We start from the raw sequence: 20,264 nt of genomic DNA on the forward strand, positions 1-20,264 counted from the left end.
GCTCGAGCCTTCTCTCAGGCAATGAACGAAGACTTATTTTTTGATGGAACCTGCATTTGGGAAGACAGAGAAAAGAGTCGCGCGAAAGTCTCCCACGTGTCGTTGGCGCATCGACTGCTGCGAAAGTGGCTTTGGTAAGAACGAAGCAACGCGTTCCTCTTCAAAAGCAACAAAACAGAAAGAAAACAGTCAGCAAGGTGGACCCGAAAAAGCAATCTACGTGAGTCCGAACACACGAGATAAACCCTGCTCTGACTTCTGGAGACCCCTACTATATGCTCGCACAGGGTCCATAAGAAACAAACGAGTATCAGCAGCCCTCAGCGATTCCTTGAGCTTCACACGCTTTTCAAATAACGACAACAGCTGTTAAAGACCTTCTCTTTTCACGCTCTCCCTCGACCTGCAACAAATCCCCCCGCGCCTCTCCCTCGAGCAACACCTCCTCGCCCCCCTCTGTCTCCGCCTCGGCCTCCGACAAACCCTCCTCGTCCTCTTCCACTGTCTCCTGCCCCGCCACGGCCCCGTCCTCTGTCTCCGCCTCGCCCTCTGTCTCCTCCGCGCCCTCTGTCTCCTCCGCGCCCTCTGTCTCCTCCGCGCCCTCTGTCTCCGTCTCTGCCGCGTCTGCCTGAAACGTGGTTGGGGTTTCTGCTGTCGTACGCGCTGCCGTTTGCGTTTTCGTCGGCTCTGAGAGCTGCAAGGGCGTCCTGAAGAGGAGGCAGTTCTTCGACTTCTTCAATGGTGAAGGCGAAGGTCCTCCCTGCACGCCGAGAACTTCCGCTCTCCTCTTTGCCCTCGACCTCTTCGATTTTTGCAGCTCTGCCTTTCTTTCCCTCCACGTCTCGGAGGGGCTTCAAGATCTTGGCATTGAAGCGCGGCAAGTCCTCCTCTTGGATGTCGAAGACGGCGCCCTTGGCGTCTTCACACAAAGTCATGCACTGGATTTTTTCAATCAACTCGTGTTCTTCGCGGCCCTGGTACGCGTCCTTCAGCGCCCGCCACAGATAGCCGCACCCGCGGAGCGGCTCGCGCATGCGCGTCATCTCCAAGTGGAAGGTTTTGAAGCCATCTCGGCCGTTCAGACACGATAGAATCTGACTCTGCGCCCCCCCGTTGCCCCCACCCTTTTCGTCGTCCGCGTCCTTCCCGCTCGGGCCGCGCCCTTTCGTCTGCTCCGTCACGCGCATCAGTTCGCTGAGACAGCGCAGAAGCGCCTTCTCTGCTGGCACTGTCTCCAACAGCCTCCGCACCGCCTTCTTGAGTTCGCGCTCCGTCTCCTTGTCCCTGCTCTCGGTCTCTTTCTCGCCTCCCCACTCCTGCAGCTTCTCGATGTGTTGCAGCAACAGTTGGCGCCTCACCGCGCGCGGCTGGGGTGTGCCTACGCGGCGGAAGAGGAAGCCACCGTCCAATTCGATGCGGCGGAGAAAGGGAACATCTGCCAGCTTCGCGAGCGTGATGCAAATCCCTCTGCGTCCGGCGCGCCCCGTCCGGCCAGCGCGGTGGATGTACGTGTCGACGTCGCGCGGCGGGGAGATCTGAATGACCAGCGACAAGTCGTCGACATGCAGGCCGCGGGCCGCTACGTCTGTCGCCACGAGACAGACGAACTTGCCCTTCTTGAATGCGTTCAGCGTCGCTTCGCGCTGGTTCTGGGGAATGTCTCCGTGGAGGGGCGCACACAGATGACGGATATTCGAGGCGACGGCGATCGAGTTCACTTCCTGCTTGGTTTCTGCGAAGATGATCACGGAAGACGCCAGGCCCGGAGGCGTGTACAGCGCGAGCAAATCGCCGAGAACCTGAGCGCGAGACTGCCACGCGCAAAAGACGACCAGGTGCTCGATGGTCCCCTGCTTCTTCTCCGCACACAACGCAGTCTCTGTCGTTTGTTGAAGCTTCACGACATCCACCACGACGCGGTCCTTGCGCATGAACCTATCCGCGAGCGTCAGTGCCCACTTGGGCAGTGTCGCGGTGAAGAGAAGCATCTGGAGAGACGACGTCTTTTCCGCCTCCCCCTCCTCTCGCTCCTTCCTAGTCCACTGAAGAATCTCCTCGACGTCCTCGCGAAATCCCATCTCGAGCATCCTGTCTGCTTCGTCGAGCACCACGGCCTCCAACTGCTTGCCCGCAATCTCCCCCCGGTCCATGAAGTCTTTGAAGCGACCCGGGCATGCCACAATCACTGACACGCCGCTGCGCAGCTTCTGCAGCTGCGGATACTCCGGCGCGCCGCCGTACAGACAGACGGAAGCCAGGCGGCCGCCGAGCAGCGTCTCGAACTCCTCCTGAACTTGTTGGGCGAGCTCGCGAGTCGGCAAAAGGGTCACGATCCTCGGCTTCTCCTTCGAGTTCCCAGGCTGAGGCAGCGACGCGCAAACTCTCTCCACGAGTGGCAGAGCGAAGGCAATGGTCTTCCCCGTCCCCGTCCGCGCGCGACCGACGAAGTCGCGACCCGCGAACACGTGCCTGTACGCGGCCTGTTGGACAGGAAGTAAGCGAGTGATGCCTCGCTTCTGCAGAGACTTCAGGGAAGTCTTCGACAAGTTGTAGTCCGAGAGGAGCCCAGAATCGGACGCCGGCCGGCCGGACTCCGCGTCGCTGTCTCCATCCTGCTCATCGTTTTCCTCCTTGGAAGAACTCGGTTCAGCCTTCAACAGGTCGTCCGAGTCGTCTCGACACCGCGTCTTCTTAGACGCGGCAGACCTGGAGGACGAACCGGAGACAGTCGCACTCGGCTTACCGGCTTCGGTCGTCGCCTGTCTGCGCTTCTTCGCGGACTGCGCCTCGACAGTCTCCGGTGTGTCCGTTTCCTCTGAAGCCTCTTCAGAGCGTTTCCTCCGCTTCGACGGTCGCGCGGCAGCCCCCTCCTCGCGAGAGAAACGACTTTTCGCAGTCTCGGGCGCCATTTCAGCTTCCGTTCGTGCAGTTCTCTAGCAGTAGCCGACTTGGACCACGCAGTTCATGCGCGCATTCGAAGAGTCCGCGAGAGAAACGAAGAGCGGCGGTCGAGCTCGGACTGGCGGCTTTCGAAATTCAGGAGCAGGCACACCTGGAGCGGCAGCCAGCTACGGTGCGGAATGCGTCCCCGGAAAGAACGGCAGTGACTTCTGCGAGCGATTTGCTGCTGTGAACGCGGAAGGTGGAAGGCCAGTCACCTCTTCCGAGGTAAGGGAAGACGACAAGTGTTTGAAAAGAGAAGACAGAGTTTGACTCGACTACGAGGAACGCCCGGAACATCGACACAGCGTACGCGCCGACGACCAGCGTGTACGGGCGACGAACGGGTACAAGGGTAGACGCGGTTTCCAGTGTCACAGCACGCCCCTGCGTGGTGAGGCGAATTCGATGGTTCAAGACACGAGACTGAGCCAGCAAACAAGGTGGGGAAATCCAAATTCGTCGATTTCTTTAGCGGATCCCGCATCCCAAGTCAACGTCGTGCGACCTGTGGGGCAGAGTCGGCGAGAGTGCCAGGAGCGGGCGGTCTCTCGGGGAGGAGTGGAAAAAATGGGGAGAACGGGAACAGAAAGAAAGATGGGGAAGACGCAAAGTTCGATCTGTTGCTCCGTCACGAGAAACTTCTGTCCTTCACCGTCCCTGCTCCATCGTTTGTCTGTTTCTGGTCTCCATGTGGCATGCCAAGCAATTAGCGAGCTCTCGCTTTTCTTTCGCTCTTCTCGCGCTTGCATGCACACCGGCACAGAGAGCATGGGAGCTGTGGCTCCCCTCGACACGCCAGGGCAGCGACTCCTGAGACAGACGGCGCCTTTTTCCAATTTCTTCGCTTTCTGGCCGCACATCGCCGAAGGTGACTTGAACTGAGATCCGAGCTCGAACGCATCGACTCTTCTCTGCTGTTCCTTTTCGCTTCCTTCTGCAGAAAGCCGGATTTCCTGACTGCTCCGAGTGTCAAAGATCACGCGCGGAGGAGACAGCCCAGGCTCAGCGTTGAGAGACAGCGCAGAGGCGACGGAGACGAGGCTTCCACCCGCGTGTCTTTGACCTGCTTAGATTTGCGGCTTTCGCTTCCTCGCCAAGCAGACCGCGAGGCTGAAAGGCGAGAAAAACAACAGGTGAATTACGCGTTCTACGGAGCTCGCGCAGCTGAGGACGTCAGTCCTCCCTCCGTCCAGTGGCGACGCATAACTCACGCTCTCACGACAAAATCTGCGCTCTGCATGCGGATTCCTGCCCGCGCCGAAACGTGATTTTCTCGCGCGTTTTCTGCTGAAAACTTGACACCTAGGCTTTCTTCGATCCATGCCTCGAAACGTACACTGGTGTCTCTTCCGCGGACGTTTCTTATCACCCAGTCTCCCCCCACGATCTGGCGAGGCCTCAGACAACTGGCGACAAGTCGCCTTCGCATCTCTCGTACGTCGAGAGAACGATTTTCCTCTTTACTGAACTCTCTCTCCCATACTCGGGCTCGTCCACCGTCTCCTTTGTCTCCTTCGCTCCTGCCTCCTTTGTCTCCGTGGCTCCCTTCTTTTCTCTCCTCTTCTCCCGCCTCTCTTCCTTCTCTTTCCTTTGCATCCTCTCCTTCGTCTCCTTCTCCTTCGTCTCCTTCTCCTCCGCGTCTGGCATCTTCGCTTTCTTCGTCTCGAATGAGACCTCGCAGACTCTCTGGGGGGTGCGAAGCCCCCGAGTCTTTCTCCGGACCTCCCGAAGGTCCGGCGACGGCTGTTTCCGACGCGCCTTCATCTGTCTCTGCCTTGACGCGCTCGACTTCTGCTCCGCAGCGCGCCGACCTCTCTCGTTATCCTTCTTCGGCAGCGCGAGGCTCAAAGGACGATGGGCTGCGCGAGAGAAGACCGCGAGAGGCAGACACAAACGTCAGAGACGAACCTGCAGATTCCAAACACACATGGCCTGGCAGCGAAGGCGCCGATGCCGGGGCGGAAGCGCGAGGCGCCGTCTGCCCGTCGCCTGTGGCTGCATACAGAAAGAGGCACAGCCGGAGCAGCGACAGAGGCCACAAGACACTCGCCGGGACAGACGGACAAACCAAAGAAATGGCGAAAACGAGACGCAGCTTCTTCCTGAGTTTCCTCGATCGAGAAGGCGAGGAGCCGCTCCACATCAACGTCTATCTCATGTACGTTCTTTTTCTACACCAGCTGTCGCTCGACGGGGGTTCTCTCTTGCTCGGTTGTATGTACACCTCACTGGGGCTTTGCACCGGTGGTCTCCTTCAGTGATTCGCTTCTTCTCCTACATGTCAAATGGTCCGCGACCATGCTGGCAGATATAAAAGTGGAGAACTATGTAAGCAGAGAGAGATGTAAATGATCGACAGAGAAGTATACGCATGGCTGAATACATCTAAAGAGATAGTGATGCGTGCATATGTCTATATATCAACGCATATATATATATATATATATATATATATATATATATATATGTCTATATAGATATATATAAATATATGTGTAAGTATATGTAAAAATATATATGTGCGTAGGTATGTACATATGTGTAAGCACACGGCAGACTCTGCGAAAGAGAGAGGACGACAGCTACAGAATCTGTTTTAAGGCATCGCGTCATTTCGACTGGATGCATTTCAGGTTTCAGGGTGTGTTGGATTCTGTTTTTCGCTGTTTCCCTTTCTTCTCTGTCCTTCAGAAGGTTGAACTTTTTCAAGAGAGGCTGGAATCAATACTGTAGAGACTTTTCACGTTTTCGCAGGCACATGCTTAGAAGCAGCTGCTACTCTCTACGTGGTGAAGCTGGATCTCTGTAGAAACAGTCGACTCATGTATGTGTGTTCGCGTGGACGTTTGTACGCGTACACCTGCCATGTGTGTATACGTAAGCTTCCGTGTGTCTCTCGCCGCAGCTTCCCTGTTCAGCCCAAACATTTTCCTCGATCTTCTTTGTCTTTTGCCTTTCCTTTCTTGGCGCAGGCTCTACTTCCGTGTGGTGAACTCCATTTCCTATGCCGCGAGAGCCGCTGCGATCTTCGACGCTTATCTGCACATGCGATTCGGCGGCAATCGAGCTGTAAGGAACCCCGGGATATTCTACTTCTCCATCCTCTCACGGATCCTTCCGCTTATGTGTGTGTGTGTGTGCATGCATTTGCGGAGTATGCATGCGGGTACTGGTCTGCATGTGCAGGGTCGCATCAGTCGCATGTACAGAGCATGCGTAGTTGTCTGTCTGTGGATGCAAATATGCGTGTGTCTGCACCACTTACAGAGTACAGCAGTATACGTATGTAGCGTTTATATGCAACGCGGATGTACATCCAGCGACAGCTACACTCATACATATGCATATATATATATATATATATATATATTTATGCATATGTATGCTTATACGTATGGGATTTGGAGGCTTGTTTTTTGTAGAGACGCTTTTGTTTCTTTCTTTTTCGACTCAGATTGGAACGCTTGTCTCCTTCAGTGGCCTCGTGACGATTGTCGTGGCGCCTCTGGCAGGCGTGGCGGCTGATCGCTTCAAGTCGCGGCGATGTTTCTTTCTCCGTTGTTCTGCTCTCTTCGGCTTTGCATGCATCTGTAAGAAAACCTGGAGAGTGAAAAGGAAAGGACCTTTGGGTCCTTTCAGAATCACTTTCCGTTGCTGAAAGGGACGGAAAACTCGCAAACCGACACGCGGAACAACCTTCTTTCTCCCGCACCTCTCCTTCTTCGACCTTTTCAAGAGAACTTTCATGGACGAAGAAGAGAGCAGTCAACCTCCCCGTGTTCTCGGTCCATTCTGGGAGGGCCCTGCAAAGGCCTTTAAGCCGAGTCTTTCATTTGTTTTTCTAATTTGTCACAGCAACCTTCGCAGCAGTGAATGTATCTTTCACAGAGTACCATTATGTGAGTTTCCCTTTCAAAGATCAGCAGCAAATTTGAATTTGTCTCACAGTGACGTGCTCAGAGGAACGCGGAACTTCTCCGAAAGGGAGCGCGTCAGTGTCAACGCAGCAGAGACCGGCAGGGCCGAGGGTGTTTTAGAAAGACGTTGTTCTACAGTTCCATTTCCGTCTGTATATTTATATATGAATCTACGGACAAGTTCCTTAGCTTTAGTTCCACATGATAAATGTAGATGAACTTATACATTGTCATATCTACACATAAATATACAGTGTGACAGACTCCAACATCTACAAAAAAACACGTGTATATAAACACATAGTATGTGTACACAAAGCTATAAGCTTTTGTGCGCTTACATAAGAGCACGCGTCCCTGTTTTGAAGGATAAGTGACAGTTCGTGGTTTCGAAAGAGCCTGGGTCCTCTACAGAAGGGCAGCCCTCCCCCATCAGGTGAATTGTCGAACGAGCACTCCTCTACAGTTTTTGTCGAAAATCGAATTCGCATGTTTGGGTTTCGATCGAGGTTTGCTGTTTCTCAGTCCCGCTGTTTTCTCGTTTCTCTTCGGTGAGTTGTTGCTGATCGTGTTCTCAGAGTTTCGTTGGCACGTCGGGACTCTGGTAATGCATGCAGAACGACTGGTCTTCTGTCCTCCGTGTTCCCTCTGCCTGCGCCGCAGACGTGAACTGGCTAGCTGTGAGCGGCGACAACTTTTCTCTCTTCATTCTCAACACCTTCATGTGGAAGGCCTGGTGGGAGTTCGTCACCGTCTGCACAGAGGCGCTCTTCAACGACTGCATTCCTCCCGGTAAGCGCGAGGTTGCCGGAGAACCTTCGGGAAAGGAGCATACGGAGACAGCGGCGAGGGCGAGACAGAAGAAGAGACTAGAGCAAAAGGAGAAGCTGAGAGAAGCAGATGTTGAGGAGAAGGAGAAGGTGAAAAGGCGGAAGCAGGCGAAAGGGGAGCAGAGGGTCAGACGACAGAAAAAAGAGAGAAACGCGATAAGGCTGAACAAGAGAAAGGAGAGAAGGAGAGTCATATCGGTGCTGCTTCGTCCTCATTGTATGTGAAGCCTCCCTCGGTTTTTGGGCCTGTTTTCTCTTCCGTGTTTTTGGTTCAATGTTCATTTCAGTGTTTATTTTACCTTCTTCCAGGAAGACGAAGCGAGCTGTATGTGTATCGACGAATCGCAGCAACTCTCGCAAACGGCGTCGGACCTCTTTTCTCTCTGGCGGTGTTTCTTCTCGAAGGCAATGCGTGGAGTCTCCCAGTGCTTCACAGCGTCCTCCATGTCGGGCTCATTCTCACAGTGCCTCAGGTTCGCTTCTATTTCCTTTCACCTTTCGGCCGTTTTTTCTGCATTCCCTCTCTCTGCCTGCTCTGCTCCAACTCGCTTCCTCTTCTCTGTCTTCATTAAGGTCGTCAACTCTCGCCTCTCAGATACAATCTTATCTCCTACTTCGCTCGTCCATCTGTCTGATGCACATACGTACACGTGTATAAGGGTATATTATATATGTATATATATGTATGTTTATCTATCTGAAGATGCTGACATGGAAGCATGTTTATATATATATATATATATATATATATATGTATATGTCTGTATATGTTTATATATGGAAGTACATTGGTATGTGGGTGTGCATACGGATACATATCGATACGTAGATATGGAAATATATGTATGTGTATGTATATGTGTACGGACATTTCGGATATAAGGAAAGTGCGTTTTTGCGTTTCCGCTTTTTAACGAGCCTCTTATGTGTCGATGCATGCAGTTATTCCTCGCTCTAGGTGCGGACAATGAGTGTCTGACGATCACGAGAGTAAATCCTGATTTTCTCGTCGCTTTTCTCTAGAGTTGTTCGTGCTCGTCAAGTTCCGTGGAACACTTCCGCTCGAGCCGTCTGCTGTGCACGTGAGTGGCCGTTCTGTGAGGGCAGGTCCGTAGTCCCGCCTCGCTTGGTAGGTAGATCTCTTTGTTGACGGAGCCGAGTTCCTGTCTCTCTTCGCAGAGATTCAGTCGCTCTGCTCTCGTTCTGTTCGCCTTCCTGCCTGTCCTCAGATGGTGCTGCTGTGGGTGTGGCGGGATGTACCTTCTGGTCTCTCGGAGTGCATGCATCTGCGCGGGAAGGAAGAGCAGCAAGACTTTGTCTCGGAGGACGGAGGTCGAGGCCGCGAGGAGCGCGAGGCGCCGGCGTCCAGAACGTCACCAGCGAATTCCACTGTGCTGCAGCGCAGGCAGGGAGCTCGACGCTCGAAAGAGGCAAACAGGCAAGAGGCCTGCCGCCGAGCAGCTGTGCCCTGGCTCGTGTTTGTCTCGCATTTCGTCACGTTTTGTGGAGCAGGTGAGAGGCGAGGACAGGCCAGGCGGGAGCGAGACTCGAGGGCAGTGGGGGGGGGCTGCGAGCTCTGGACGCGAAAGAGCGGACTCTCGACGGGTTGCGGGGAAACGCGAGCTCTTTTCCTGGGAGGGTAAAGACGCCCTTTTGTGAGGTCTGGAAGGTTCAGGAGAGCTGTCAAAGGCCTGTTCACCTCAGGTGTCAAAAAACGCATCGACAACGACTTGCTCTTTGAAAACGGAACTATATCATTCTGGTGGAATTACGCGCACAGAAGTGACATGCCGAGTTCCTCCGCGAGCTCCTGTTGAAAACAGGGTCTCTCTCTTCTCTCTCGCTTATAACCGGCTCCTCTGGCCTCCGTCTCTTGTGATCTCTGCCGACCGGCCTTCTCGCCTGCTTTCTCGTTTTTTCTGTCTCGATCGCTGCGCGTTTCCACTGCGTCCTTCGCTTTCTCGGTGTGTGGTTTATCTTTCGCTTACTCGTCATCCTACGTCGCTTTCGCTCCTTTGCCGTCCGCTCGCTGTCCACACTCCTTCGCCTTATGTCAGAAGTTGTCGGAAGCTGCCGGGTATTCGTTCTGTTGGCAAAATGGGAGTCGGAAGTCAGAACGACGGCGCGAACTGTAAAACGAGCTCCCGGCCTTCGAAGACTGTGATTCGTGCGTATCGTGACCCGGGACAGTTCAGGCGACAGAACGCGCAGCGGACAGATCCTGGAGGACTGGAAATGCGATGGAAAACGACGTCCACCTGTTGAGATTCGTCCGTTTCACTCAGGAGTGATCATGCAGTATTTCCCTCTGTGTCTCTTGTGTGTCCCAGGAATGACAGTGAAGTATTTTCCTTTGTTTTTTAAGTCGGAGTACCAGTTCCAGCCTACGCAGACGTGTCTGCTCTCCTCTGTCTACACACTGTTCATCGCCTTCTTCACGTACGGTAGGTGGTTTTCTGTTTTGTTCTCAAAGCCCGATGCAGCTACCTCTCGCTGTTGAGCATCTCCGAACGTGTCTTTGCTGTAGAAGGTCAAGCGGTAAGGAGTTGCTGGGATTGCTCTGAGAGACAACACACAGTGGAACCCGCCGACAAAGGGCATGTAAGGCTGTAAAGGGTTCCGAGCAGCTCTTCCCCCATGTGTCGTTCCGTTTAAGCCATGTTAACTACAGTGGTAAAGACTGTAGCACCACAGCTATTCGTTCCCGAGGTCCCCCTGTCCTCGTCGTTCGGCTTCCCGGTGTCGTGACGGAGTGGCTGCTTCTCTCCGGGTCTTCTTCGTGTGTTCGTGTGTGTACACGCGGCGCGCGCGTGTCAAGAGGTCGGCGGTCACGGAGTCACACGCACCCCCTGAAATCTGGGCGTTTTGTAGATGAAAGAACATTTACTCTTTCCGGGTTAGTTCCTGATGTGTTTGTAAAGTCTTTGTCTGCGCTGCCTTTACTTCTTGCCGGAAATCTGGGATTCCGTGTGATTCCGCGTTCAGTTATTCAACATTTCGCTGCCTATCTCGGCCGTCCCCAGGCGTCTCTTCTCTTTACTGGCTTAGGCATTTGGTGAGCTGCTTTGAGCGGTACACGGAGGAACCTCAAACGGATCTACTCACTGTAGCCCGCACCGCACATGATATCATCTACTCTACAAAATCATATATATATATATATATATATATGTCAGCATGTTTGCGTATATTATACGTATGTATGTACATCTACATATATACGTGTATGTCGCTAGCTCGATGATGTTGCTTTGACTATCGTGTTGTGAGTGTGTCATTTTTCCAAATTGGTTGTGTTAGATCGCTAAAAGGCTTGGTGGTATTCTTCTGACTAGTTCAGCAGTACATTGTCGACTTGTAGATCCGTGCTCACTCTCTGACCGATGTCTCTGTTTCCTAAGTGTTTCTCTCACGGTTTTATCTTTTACAGCTGCCTCTTTCTGCTCTCCGCCTTCCATTACCTGCCTCTTGTCATCGTCTTCTACCTCTTCAGGTACTCTTAAAGAGCGAGATCGGGAAGTCTGTGTTACTCGGATCTTTCCACTGATGTGGACTTTGCTGCACGCGTGTGTGTTTACTCTCTCCCAAGACGTGTGCATACACAGTAAAACAAGAGACTTCCAGCTTTCGATAAAGTTCGATTCTCTGGCGAGTACTCAGATAACTAGTATTCGGTTCGGTTTCCTGACCAGTCGATGCACAGTCGCCTGGCGTGTGTCCACATTTCTGCCCCCGCATCTCCAGTTGATGTTTTCTTCACTTCGCCCTTCAGTTCAGCTGCCAGCTGAGTGTCTCTCCAGCCTAGTGGAGTTGAGAAAAAACGAACTGGTCGAGTGGGGAAAATACTTGTGACCTGTATGTCTACGCTGTCCGTACACGTAACCCCACCTCTCGTAGGCACACACCTAGACATCCACAACTTGCATATATATATATATATATATATATACGCATATACGCATACATTTGTATATCTGTATGTGTGTGTACATATGCATATTTATGTGTCTATATACATATGATTGGTTTGAGAGTCGAGGAGCTTTGAAGAGGCACACGAGTGTATTGTATCTCCCATGTCGGGGGAGAGCCTCGGACCGGAGGTTGTCCTGGCTTTGTTTCTTTCTTGTAATGCGTTCGTGTGCATCTTCTTTCGTGTAAGCCTTTCTTTTGTGTTTCTTGTGGGAATATCTTTTCTCTTAGAGGCGCCCTGCAAAACGCGTCGACTCCGATTGATCGGTCTTTGTTGATGGATTTCATCGACTCTAAACACGTCGGGAAGTGGAGTGCGATGCAGTCTGTGGCCACGATGACGTGGTCTCTCTCAGCTCTAGTCGGCGGCTACATTGCTGACCGTGTCTCCTACAGGCAGACGTTTGTGATCACAGGCAAGTGCGAAGAGGAATCGCGCAGAAACGCATGCAGTCGGAATTCTGAGGAGCGTCCACGAGAGAAGACGCCAAGACCAGCAGAAATAACCAACGTCCTATCGCAGGATGTCAAATCCCGGCACTTGTAGCTGTCTCGAGCAGCCCAGGGGGGTTCGCTCTGACACAGTTTTCAGGCATATCTTGCGGTCCCGTATCTCAGCTTCGGGGAATTTCCAGTCAGGAGACACAGGGGAGGAAGGGGGGAAATTGATTTTGGAGTGACTGGTAGAGCTGAGTGCGTGCAGTGTAGAATCGTTTTTGTCAAACGAAGATGTGTGTACGCGTTCTTCATTTGAGCATTTGAATTGAACTAGACAGCGGTAAACAGTGTAATATTGATCCTGGACTATTTTGATAGAAACAGCTTCTACAAATCGGAGAAAGGCTGCGTCTTTCCAGCTTAGAAAGAGCCACGCGAATCAGTCGTTGCATGCGTCGCCATCGGATTAAACGCCACTGTAGGTTGTGGCGACAAATAAATCGAATGAATAGTGGGAAGAAGGTCGGAGGTAAACAAAGGCAGAACAAGAAAGGGTTGAAGAGTATAACTCCAGTGAACGTGTTTCGTGATCTTGTAATCTTGTTCGAATCAACTGCATGGCAAGAAAGCATCCAGATTACCCATTCGCTCTGTGTTCTGGTTGTCAGTGATATTCGGTCGATGCATGTGCCGGCGGCTGAGAGATCCATAGTGAAGACGCGTTTGTATCGTGGTATTTCAGCCGAGGAAAGGGAGGAGGAAGCTTGTTGATTCCTTTCTCTCTCGCAGATATTTTGGTTTTTCGAGGCGCACAAAAATTCGCAATTATGTGATATATGTTGTCAAATGCGGTAGGACTGAGTTCGAGCGACGACCTGCACGTGTCCGGTTTCCAGTGTCTCTGCAGGTTCTGCTCTCACATGGAGGCTGTCGGTATTTCCGCGCCGTTATCCAACTGCCTTTTGTCCCGTTTTTTATGTTGATCAGGGTGCGTGTACATCCTGGCGGAACTGATTTACCTCCCTCTACTTTGGCTGGTACCAGCCCACCTGGACTCGGCGAGAAATCGCCCTCTTGCCAAGAGAAAAGCTAAGAGCGTGGAGAGGCTGGAGGCCGAGAAACTCGAGATCGAGGTGTCCGATGGAGAGGCAAACTGCCCTGCCTAGGTTCTTTCTTGAAACATGCTGCTTTCTGTCAGCTAGAGGAACCTTTGCGAAAGTGCAGAGCGTAAAAAGAACCTGAGAGCTCGCAGGCGGGGACAGTGTTGCGCAGTGTGGCATGCAGTGGGGAAGAACACAACAAAGGCAGAACTCCCAGATACCCAGGGCTGGGCGCTGTGAATGCGAGACTCCTCGAGAGGCATGCGTTTTCGTCTCGCGGATTCTGTGTATACAGAGACAAGCGATCAGAAAACTTGTGGAAAGCTAGTAGAGGGAGAAGGAAAATGGAGACAAAACAGTTGGAAGCAAGAGGTTAAGCGAAGTAAACAAGGCAGAAGTTAGGTGTGTGGCAGTGGAAAGACGTGTTAGAAAACCCGCATCAGGATGAGAAGGCGAAAGTAGAAAGAAATGGCGACGAAAGTGGTGCGATGTCGCTATTGAAACTCCCCAGTCAGTGGCGAATTTTGTGAATTGATGTTGCACCTGAAACTTCAGAATTTGGCCTACAGCCTTGGTTTCTTTTGAAAAAAACAACTCGGCTGGTCTAGGCACCCGCCTAGTTTCTTCTGGAAAACGCTTAGCCCGCTGTAACACAAAGCGTGAAATGAAGACGTTCGGGGTTCGTGATTCGATGTCTGTGGGTTTTTTTCCCGTCAAACGAACGCCAGGGAAACAGGTTGTGTGTGTCCGATCGAAACGTGCATGATCTGATTTCTAGAGAGCTGCAAACAATCGGACTGCATCGCTTCGCAGGAATGTTTGCGTCAGCTGAAACTCGAGAAACGTTTGGCTTGCCCATGGGGAAGAGCTTTTATTCTAAGTGAGATACGTGGCCCCGCTTGTGCCTGGACTCAGGAACTGGAAACAGGCATGGCAGGTGGGATGTTCTCCCAGAACTACCTTTTCTCGATAAAAAAACAGGTAGCAGAGCACTCGGTGTGCTCAGGCGACCATTGCATTCCGATGTGAAGCCGTCTCATTTCCGCGTGAAGGCCCGAATAGTCTGTTCTAGGCAAATGAGATTTCCAATGCCAACGACAAAGCAATGGATTGGATACCCAGGGAGCTGTGCTCCCATTAGTAAGAATTGTAAGTCACCGCGCGCGCGGTGCCAATCAGCTAGCGACTGACGCTGGACTTCCTGTTACGCGTTTGTAATGGGTTCGTCGGCTAATCTGTTGATGTTCCGAGCAGAAAAAGCCGCCGTCTATATGTTACTGCACCGGGCAGGGATTATATACTATACGTCTACAATGGTATTAGCAGTATCTAGTGTTGATGTACAACAGACGCTCTCCTTGTTGGGGGCTGCAAAGGCAAACAACAGTTTCGTGTCTCTGCGTGTACTCTGCTCAACGAGATCTAAAGAGGTGGTCGTACGTGCGAAAACTGCAAAAGCAGAAATTAACGGTTGCGATGTCAACTAGGGGTCCAGCGGCTCCCTGTCGGGACTCACGACATCAGGAGGATAGTGTTTTTGAACTACTGTTTTGACGAGCAAGAGCTTCTGACACTCTACTGCCTGCCGTAAACTCTCGTCACCTTGTCTTCGTGGCTCTCGAGTTGCACTGTACATCTGGTGTAGTCGCAGTGTCAAGCTCAGACTATACCAAGCTCTTTCAACGCCTGGTATTTGGCTGCCTCTTGAGGGGTGTCGTGGTTATCTTGCCTGGGCTCGCACCAATAGCACCAGCGTCTAATCCTCCCCTCGTGTCTGATAACACATCATTCCAAAGGATGTGTGCTCGCATCACGTGTATTTATTGCAGACCATTCACATCTGAAATCACAGGTTTCGATCATACAGCTGTCGGTACATGGCGATTGCGGATGATTAAACCAGCACAAGAGACCACTTGGATGCCTGCGATACATGATTCATTTCGGGATTTCTCGAGACAGGGTTGTTCCCAGCTGCTTTCGTCCTCTGCATAGACGCAGCCACCACACCGACTTCTTTCACCTGGCGGTTCATTGCTCTGTTGTTAGCTTCTGTTCAGGGTAATCTGAGGTATTCCACCACCTAAACAGTGGCTCTCAGAGCTGAATACAAACACTCACCACGATTCAGCAGCTAGCAAGTCACACTGAACCAGATGGATGGATGATCAGCCAAACAAGACATCTCTCTTTCGCCGCGTTCGGGTCTGCCTAAATGACTGTGCTGCATATGGGAACCGTCGAGACCATGGGGTCAACAAACACGGAGAGGCGGACATTCTTGGACACGCGCGCGGCGATTCTGTTCAGTTTTCACTGTGAGGTTGACAGCCGGCGAATGGAGAAACATCACTGTCTTCTTGTGGGTGGCAAGTGCGACGCGCCGCTATTCTGACTTCGTCTCTACTGGCGCCAAGAAGCAGGCGCTGGCTGGTGTGCTAGCTAGAACCGTGGCCGTGTCTCGTGATTTCGGCTGCATTCCAGGCAGTCTTAGGGCCGGCCGCGCAGCGGGTAGTCGAAATAATGCTTCGAACCAACGCGAAATGCCGCGCGACGCAGCTGAGAACAAGCGGCCTCCGCGGGAAATGAGTGGTCGGCTGGCTACCTACAGTTGAACAGTCAGAGCAGACACCCCGCCAACAGGCACAGACACTGAACGTCAGCAGAACGGCGATATGGCTTGTCGTCAGTTACTTTGTTCAGTACAAAATCTTTTGTTTTATTTCTTGCCTGACATATACTGCACTGACTTCGACACCATGGAGCAAAGGCTGCCAATTATTCTACTTGTTCTCTCTGTGTTCTTCAGTTCAACCCCAAGCGCCGCCCTTTCGAGCCACAATGGAGTCCCCGCTTATCCATCGTATGCACAGGCATCGCTCTCTTCCAACGGCGAGCCACGGCACAGGGGCATACGCGGCAGCTTCCTCATGCCCGTAAAGCCACACGCAAACGCTGATGACTTCGCCTCCGACGACAACTACGAAACGCTGCCGAGTTTCGTGGAAGCTCCTGTCAGAGACCCGCGCCAAGTCCCTGGCAGAGGAGAAGCTGCTCTTGGCACAGAGGAGACTCCAGGACAACAGCCGCCGGTGGCTCTAGGCAGTGCAGAAGGGGAGGGGACCTCCACTAATGAATCCGCCTCCGAAAATTCTGAAGATGACACGTTTCACGATGCCCTCCAAGAGCTTCCAGAGGATGGCCTCGAAGTGCCCCCACCAAATGCACAGGAGCTGCCCCCACCAAATTCACAGGAGCTGCCCCCACCAAATTCACAGGAGCTGCCCCCACCAAATTCACAGGAGCTGCCCCCACCAAATGCACAGGAGCTGCTCCCACCAACTGAACAGGATCTGCCCCCACCAACTGAACAGGAGCTGCCCCCACCAGTGGGCGAAGGTCAAGGTCTGCAAGTCCCTGGGGAACATGGACCACAGGGGCCCCCAGATGATGATCAGCAGCTGCTTTTAGAGCCTACGGAAGAGCAACAGGAGGGCCCTCAGGAGCCGCTGCCACCGCCGCCGCCCCCGACTCAGGGCGAACAACCCGAAGGACAGCAGCCGCAGGGACCAGTTCGTCAAAATTTTTTTCGTCGGGCGTTGGGGGCCGCAAGAAGCCGATTCGGAGGTGCACGACGCCATGTCAGTGGGGTGTTCCGAAGAGTCAGAGGTGGTTTGAACCGTATAGTAGGTGGAGTGAGAAGTGGTTTCAGGCGTGCAAGAGAAGGTGTCGTTGGGGGAGTCCGTCGTTTAACAAGTGCTGCCAGTCAGGGTCTCCGTCGTGCAGGAGAAGGTTTACGTAGGGGTTTCACTCGTGTAAGAGGAGCTCTCAGAGGTCGTGGTCGTGCAGCAGATGGTGCCAGTAGTGTAAGAGAAAGATTCGGTGCCGCAAGCGGGAGAGTCAGAGACGCTTTCAGCGCGGGATTGACGCGCCTCCGCAGGCGCGGCAGAACTAGTGGCGAGGAGGGCAGGCCCCTACTGGGCGAAGGAAGAGAGCAGGATGATGGATCGCAATAATACGGGCAGCATGCTGCTGGATTCGGCGAAGACCGTTTCTCGTAAACGAGGCAGCGGGGTCCTCCAAAGTTGAGAAACCCGGTAAACGTGTGTGCGGTAACGGTGATCGAGTTTGCAGATGGTTCCTTGTGTACCACGTGGCTTCTCGAGACCAATCGTGCTTTGTTAGGGTCTAGTAGTTCGACTGGATTTTATTGAACTGCAGGAATGCTCGCAGAAGAGAAGCCGTGAGGCAATGCAGGTTCTTGCGTCTGTGCGAGCAGGACTTGAGAGATCCGTTGTGGTGGCAACCTTGTGCCTATCTATCCGAAGCCTCGCTGACTCGCAGAAATAAGGGTCGAGATCCATGAGAGCTTTCTGGGTGGTGAGGCCAGGGCTTGTGTAGAACTTCGTGGGAAGATGTGCTTGAGCTTCGTCAGCAACTTCACGGAGAGCGCCACCTGATCTAAACATCCGAACATTTTTAGCTCGACATGTTCACAGAAATGTTAATAGGTTGAGGCGTGTAAAGGTTGCTTCCGGGAAGACGAGTAATCGTGTCACGCCATGTTAGCGGTCATGTCGCTGCCTCATTGTATTCGGGTGTCACTGTGCCTTCAAACATCAGTCGTGGTTCAGCAGTGCCCGCTGACGTTCGACACATGGAACTCCGGCGAGACTGTCTCGGCAAATGTGACGCACTTTGTATTCATGTGGCAAACCGTTTCAACGCAAGATAATGTGTTTTCTTGTTAACCTCCACCAGCATATCCGGAACCGCTGCGGTTCTGCGTCGGAAATGTGACACCCGGTGTCACGGCGTTCCTGGGGTGCCAGCAGTCAATCTGTCTCTGGTTTTTGATGTACCCAAAGATGAATTTCCGAGTTGGCTCTCGCAGCTGTGGACAACTCGGACGAAAGAAGACGGAATTAGTGAAGTGCTCGAGGCTCCTGAAGAGGAATCAGCAGTGCAGCATAGTTACGCATTACAGAAAGCGGTCATGCTAAGACATGGTGGTGGCCTGCCTCATGTTTATTACAGCGATCCCTTTATACCTTCTACCTTCTCGCGGTATGATGAGGTGCACATGCTGCCCTTGATGAGGATATCGAACGGCTTCTGCCATATCCTGCCCATCCGTGACACTCTTCACTGCAGCGGTGGATTCGGTGTTAGTAAGCGTGAATGATGCAGGGGTAATCTTCAAACGCTGCTCAAGTCGACCCGATACACGGAGTGAACTTGTACGGCTTCGTGTGTACACTTCCTGGAGTTGGTCAGTAGTGGCAAGAAGTCGGTTTTTCCCCACTGCCCGCAATATTACAGTTTCCTTTGCCAGCGGGTAATAGCCGACAGTGTTGTTCAGAAGCAGCCATACGCTGTCGGAATTTTCTCACGCAAATAGTTTTAGATCGGTCAGACGGGACGCTACAACTGGGCTGCGGTGTCGCTGATGTTCTTGCGCTTGGCTAGGCGGATTTTGGGACAGTGCCTCGATGCTTCACACCCCAGTCCACTGGGGTGGTGGTGTACAGCAGTCATGAAGAACTTGGTTGTCTGTATCTCATAACTGGAGTCATATTCAGTATCCTAGGTTAGCTCTATTTACTTCCTTCGTGCATGTGTCTCTATGGAATCTTGTGCAGGAGCTACAAATTATGTTATATACTTGGTCTATTATCTTTACAGCTGTTACGCTATTATGTACTCTACCTATCTTAACAGGTGGATTAGTTATGATTCTATTAGATTTACAAGTGAATAAAGGAATCTCTGATTCTACGTTGAACATACGTTCAGAAGACAAATCCACATATTGTTGCTAAGGTTGCTCCAGGAGACTGTGTCTGTTAAGATAGGTAAATGCTAGCATATGAGCTGTAAAGATAATGGATCAGATGTATAAAATAGAAGTTTTTGCTCCTTTCTACAGCTACTCTAACGTTGATCAACCAGGATTCAACTTTGAACGGAAGATGCAGCCGGAAGACCTGAGGCAGTACTCTTCTCAAGCACAGCGTGGTGCTGTCTGAATGAGCCTCTTTCAGCCGAGGCATAGGGGCAAGAAGGGAAACATCTAATGTCCCAATGCTCCTATGCAATGTGAACATCTACAAAGGCGCCCGTTTTTTCTTCGTGGAGCTCCCTGCATCTGTGGTTTTTACAGGGATGTTCGGAAGCGGTTTAGAGTGGGGCCAACAAGCGTAATCACCGTACCGCGCGAACAGCAAGCTCCTGTTCTCGGCAGTGATGGAACGACGTAAGACGAAGCCGCGTTTGTGTGTGCAAAGCTGGGTAGATCGCATTTCAGTAGTAGCATTACCAAAACGGCGTTAAGTGAAAACACGCACCGTTTCGTTGCAGCTTTCGAGTGTGCATGCACGCGACGAAGCACGAGATCCGAAATCGATGAGCTACTTCTGAGAACGCCACATCATACTACGTAGAGGGCGGTAATGGAACCGAGTCACACACGACGGCCGGACACGTCGTGTGACCGACTTACAAGGGCACGATGACGAGCGGTTACAATTAAACGCCTCTCCCACTCTTGAGACTGGCTAACCCACTCTGTAATGACAGGATACGCGCTCGCGTTGCGGGCTTGGCTGAACGCAGTAACTGGACCTTGACAGAGAAGAAAATGAAAGAACCTTCCCTTGGCGCCACTACTCAGGAAGGTCAGACTCTGTTTCGCAGTCGTGTTTTTAGATGTGCTTTGACAAGGGCCATGCTACACGGGTTCAAGAAGAACCTGTATATCAGTTGTGATGCGAAGATGGAGTAGAGAGAAAACAAACTGAAGATGATCACTCAACACCCAGCAGTGTGGCAAAGCAAATAGCAGCGTGACAGCAGACCGACACAAGGGTCCTTCTGAATGTGCCAGCGGACCGGCAAGCCCGCATGCTAGACTGTTTCCAACGCCCACTAACAGTGTGCCGTCTAAAATAGTGGACACATGCTGCGAAGATACAAAATTAATACAGCTGGTGGTCCCAAGCGCCTCAAAGGCACCCTAAGAAGAAACGATACCAATCTTCGTGCGCCACAATCCCAACATACGC

General features: G+C 52.3%; 3 protein-coding genes across 3 annotated transcripts; 2 read left to right on the forward strand and 1 right to left on the reverse strand.

The window, feature by feature from the left end:
• Nucleotides 1–43: 43 nt before the first annotated feature.
• TGME49_309570 (DEAD/DEAH box helicase domain-containing protein) lies at nt 44–3,605 on the reverse strand. The gene has a single exon (XM_002364173.2). The coding sequence runs from the start codon at nt 2,907–2,909 to the stop codon at nt 387–389; it is 2,523 nt and encodes an 840-aa protein (XP_002364214.1). The 5' UTR covers nt 2,910–3,605; the 3' UTR covers nt 44–386.
• Nucleotides 3,606–4,087: 482 nt separating this feature from the next.
• Nucleotides 4,088–14,096, forward strand: TGME49_309580 (transporter, major facilitator family protein). Its single transcript, XM_018782584.1, has 11 exons — nt 4,088–5,101; nt 5,916–6,012; nt 6,398–6,533; nt 7,524–7,652; nt 8,000–8,163; nt 8,920–9,202; nt 10,021–10,134; nt 10,676–10,745; nt 11,121–11,183; nt 11,894–12,078; nt 13,088–14,096. Exons 1-11 carry the CDS (start codon nt 4,611–4,613, stop codon nt 13,264–13,266), a joined length of 1,911 nt encoding a protein of 636 aa, XP_018635609.1. The 5' UTR covers nt 4,088–4,610; the 3' UTR covers nt 13,267–14,096.
• Nucleotides 14,097–14,449: 353 nt separating this feature from the next.
• Nucleotides 14,450–18,695, forward strand: ROP1 (rhoptry protein ROP1). The gene has a single exon (XM_002364175.2). The coding sequence runs from the start codon at nt 15,876–15,878 to the stop codon at nt 17,214–17,216; it is 1,341 nt and encodes a 446-aa protein (XP_002364216.1). The 5' UTR covers nt 14,450–15,875; the 3' UTR covers nt 17,217–18,695.
• Nucleotides 18,696–20,264: the final 1,569 nt, after the last annotated feature.

Source organism: Toxoplasma gondii, chromosome XI (genome assembly GCF_000006565.2).
Source record: "Toxoplasma gondii ME49 chromosome XI, whole genome shotgun sequence".
In the NCBI taxonomy this organism is placed as follows: domain Eukaryota; phylum Apicomplexa; class Conoidasida; order Eucoccidiorida; family Sarcocystidae; genus Toxoplasma; species Toxoplasma gondii.